This window comes from Mus caroli, chromosome 5, assembly GCF_900094665.2.
Source record: "Mus caroli chromosome 5, CAROLI_EIJ_v1.1, whole genome shotgun sequence".
NCBI lineage: Eukaryota > Metazoa > Chordata > Mammalia > Rodentia > Muridae > Mus > Mus caroli.
In genome coordinates, this window is record NC_034574.1 from 117,577,527 (window position 1) to 117,579,235 (window position 1,709).

The window sequence follows — 1,709 nt, forward strand, 5'->3', positions numbered from 1 at the left end:
ATAGACCAGGCTGCCTCCCTCTGTACCTAGACCAGGCTGCCTCCTTCTGTATATAGACCAGGCTGCCTCCCTCTGTACCTAGACCAGGCTGCCTCTTTCTGTATATAGACCAGGCTGCCTTCTTCTGTATATAGACCAGGCTGCCTCCCTCTGTATATAGACCAAGCTGCCTCCTTCTGTATATAGACCAGGCTGTCTCCCTCTGTATATAGACCAGGCTGCCTCCTTCTGTATATAGACCAGGCTGCCTCCCTCTGCATATAGACCAGGCTGTCTCCCTCTGTACCTAGACCAGGCTGCCTCTCTCTGTATATAGACCAGGCTATCTCCCTCTGTACCTAGACCAGGCTGCCTCCCTCTGTATATAGACCAGGCTGCCTCCCTCTGTATATAGACCAGGCTGCCTCTGCCTCAGCAGTGCTAGGGTTAAAGGCGAGAGCCACCATGCTTGGTTTTCCTCACACGTTTAAAAGGCAAAGGTGCATTTAAGTGATGCTTTTTCTGACGCCTGTTATTCCACTGCACTTTTCCTCTATGCCTTTCATTGCTTTTCAGTTTTTCCATGACCCTGCTATGTGGCCCAGCTTTGGTCAGATGTCCTCAGAGCCACTAGACCTCTAGTCCCTTACAGTCCTGTCGGCAGTGTCTGGTTCTTTGCAGCTCTTCTATGCTCGCTGGCTTGTGGTTGCGTGGGCCCTGAGCTGTGGGGCCTGATGGCTCTATGCAGCACTGTGTAGCAACACCCGCCTGGCTGGAGCCTGGCTGTGCTCACTGCCACTCCTGGGGTACCACCCCACCCTGTCCCCCCAGTGCCTTCGTGCATCGATGTGGACGCACAGCCCGCATTGGCCATGGTGGCAGTGCCCTGGTGTTCCTGCTGCCCATGGAGGAGGCCTACATCAACTTCTTGGCCATCAACCAGAAAGTAAGCAGCACGCTGGCCTGGTAGCTGCTGGTCACAACCCGAGAGGAGGGAGGGAGGGGCTGCTAACTCACCAGGGCTGAGCAAGGGGGGCATCAGCCAGCATCATGACTTGGGGATGCCACCTATTGTTGCCTTTACTGGTTAGGAATTTTATGTGCAATGTCATTTTCAAACTAAGAAAATCCCTAAAGTCCTTTTTGACTGAGTAGATGTCCTTGCGCTAGACTTGGCCCCCTGGCATTTGGAGCACTGCATTGTATGTCCTTGGTTTATTATATCTCGGGGGGGGGGGGGCACTGGGGTTGGAGGGACTGCGGGGATGGTGAGATGGTGGTCTCTGTTTAGTGCCCCCTGCAGGAGATGAGCCTCCAGAGAAACACTATAGACCTTCTGCCGAAGCTCCGGGCCATGGCTCTGGCTGACAGAGCTGTGTTCGAGAAGGGCATGAAAGCCTTTGTGTCCTTTGTGCAGGCTTATGCGAAGCACGAGTGCAGCCTCATCTTCAGGCTGAAGGGTAAGCTTCTTTTGGACAGGGTCTTTCTGTAGCCCTGGCTAGTTCCTGCTATATAGACCAGGCTGGCCTCAGACTCAGAGAGCCCCTCCTCACCTGTGCCCTTCAAGTCCTGGTATAAAAGCTGGGGGTGATTAAAGGTGTGTGCCACTGTGCCTGGCATAATCTTTTTCTTTGAGTCTTTGGGTGTTTGGGTGTCAGCGCATTTAATAGCATTGTCTTAATGGCCTGTTAGGGTTAGTGTCCTCTAAACCTCTCAAAAGAAATCCTAAA

The 1,709-nt window shown here is 53.1% G+C and overlaps 1 protein-coding gene across 1 annotated transcript in view; it reads left to right on the forward strand.

The window, feature by feature from the left end:
• Positions 1-1,709, forward strand: part of Ddx55 (DEAD-box helicase 55) — a 19,758-nt gene that overhangs the window by 13,647 nt on the left and 4,402 nt on the right. Inside the window, exons 11-12 of the mRNA XM_021163389.2 lie at positions 811-925; positions 1,271-1,439. Of these exons, the coding sequence (XP_021019048.2) occupies positions 811-925; positions 1,271-1,439 (284 nt within the window). The remainder of the gene's footprint in view (positions 1-810; positions 926-1,270; positions 1,440-1,709) is intronic.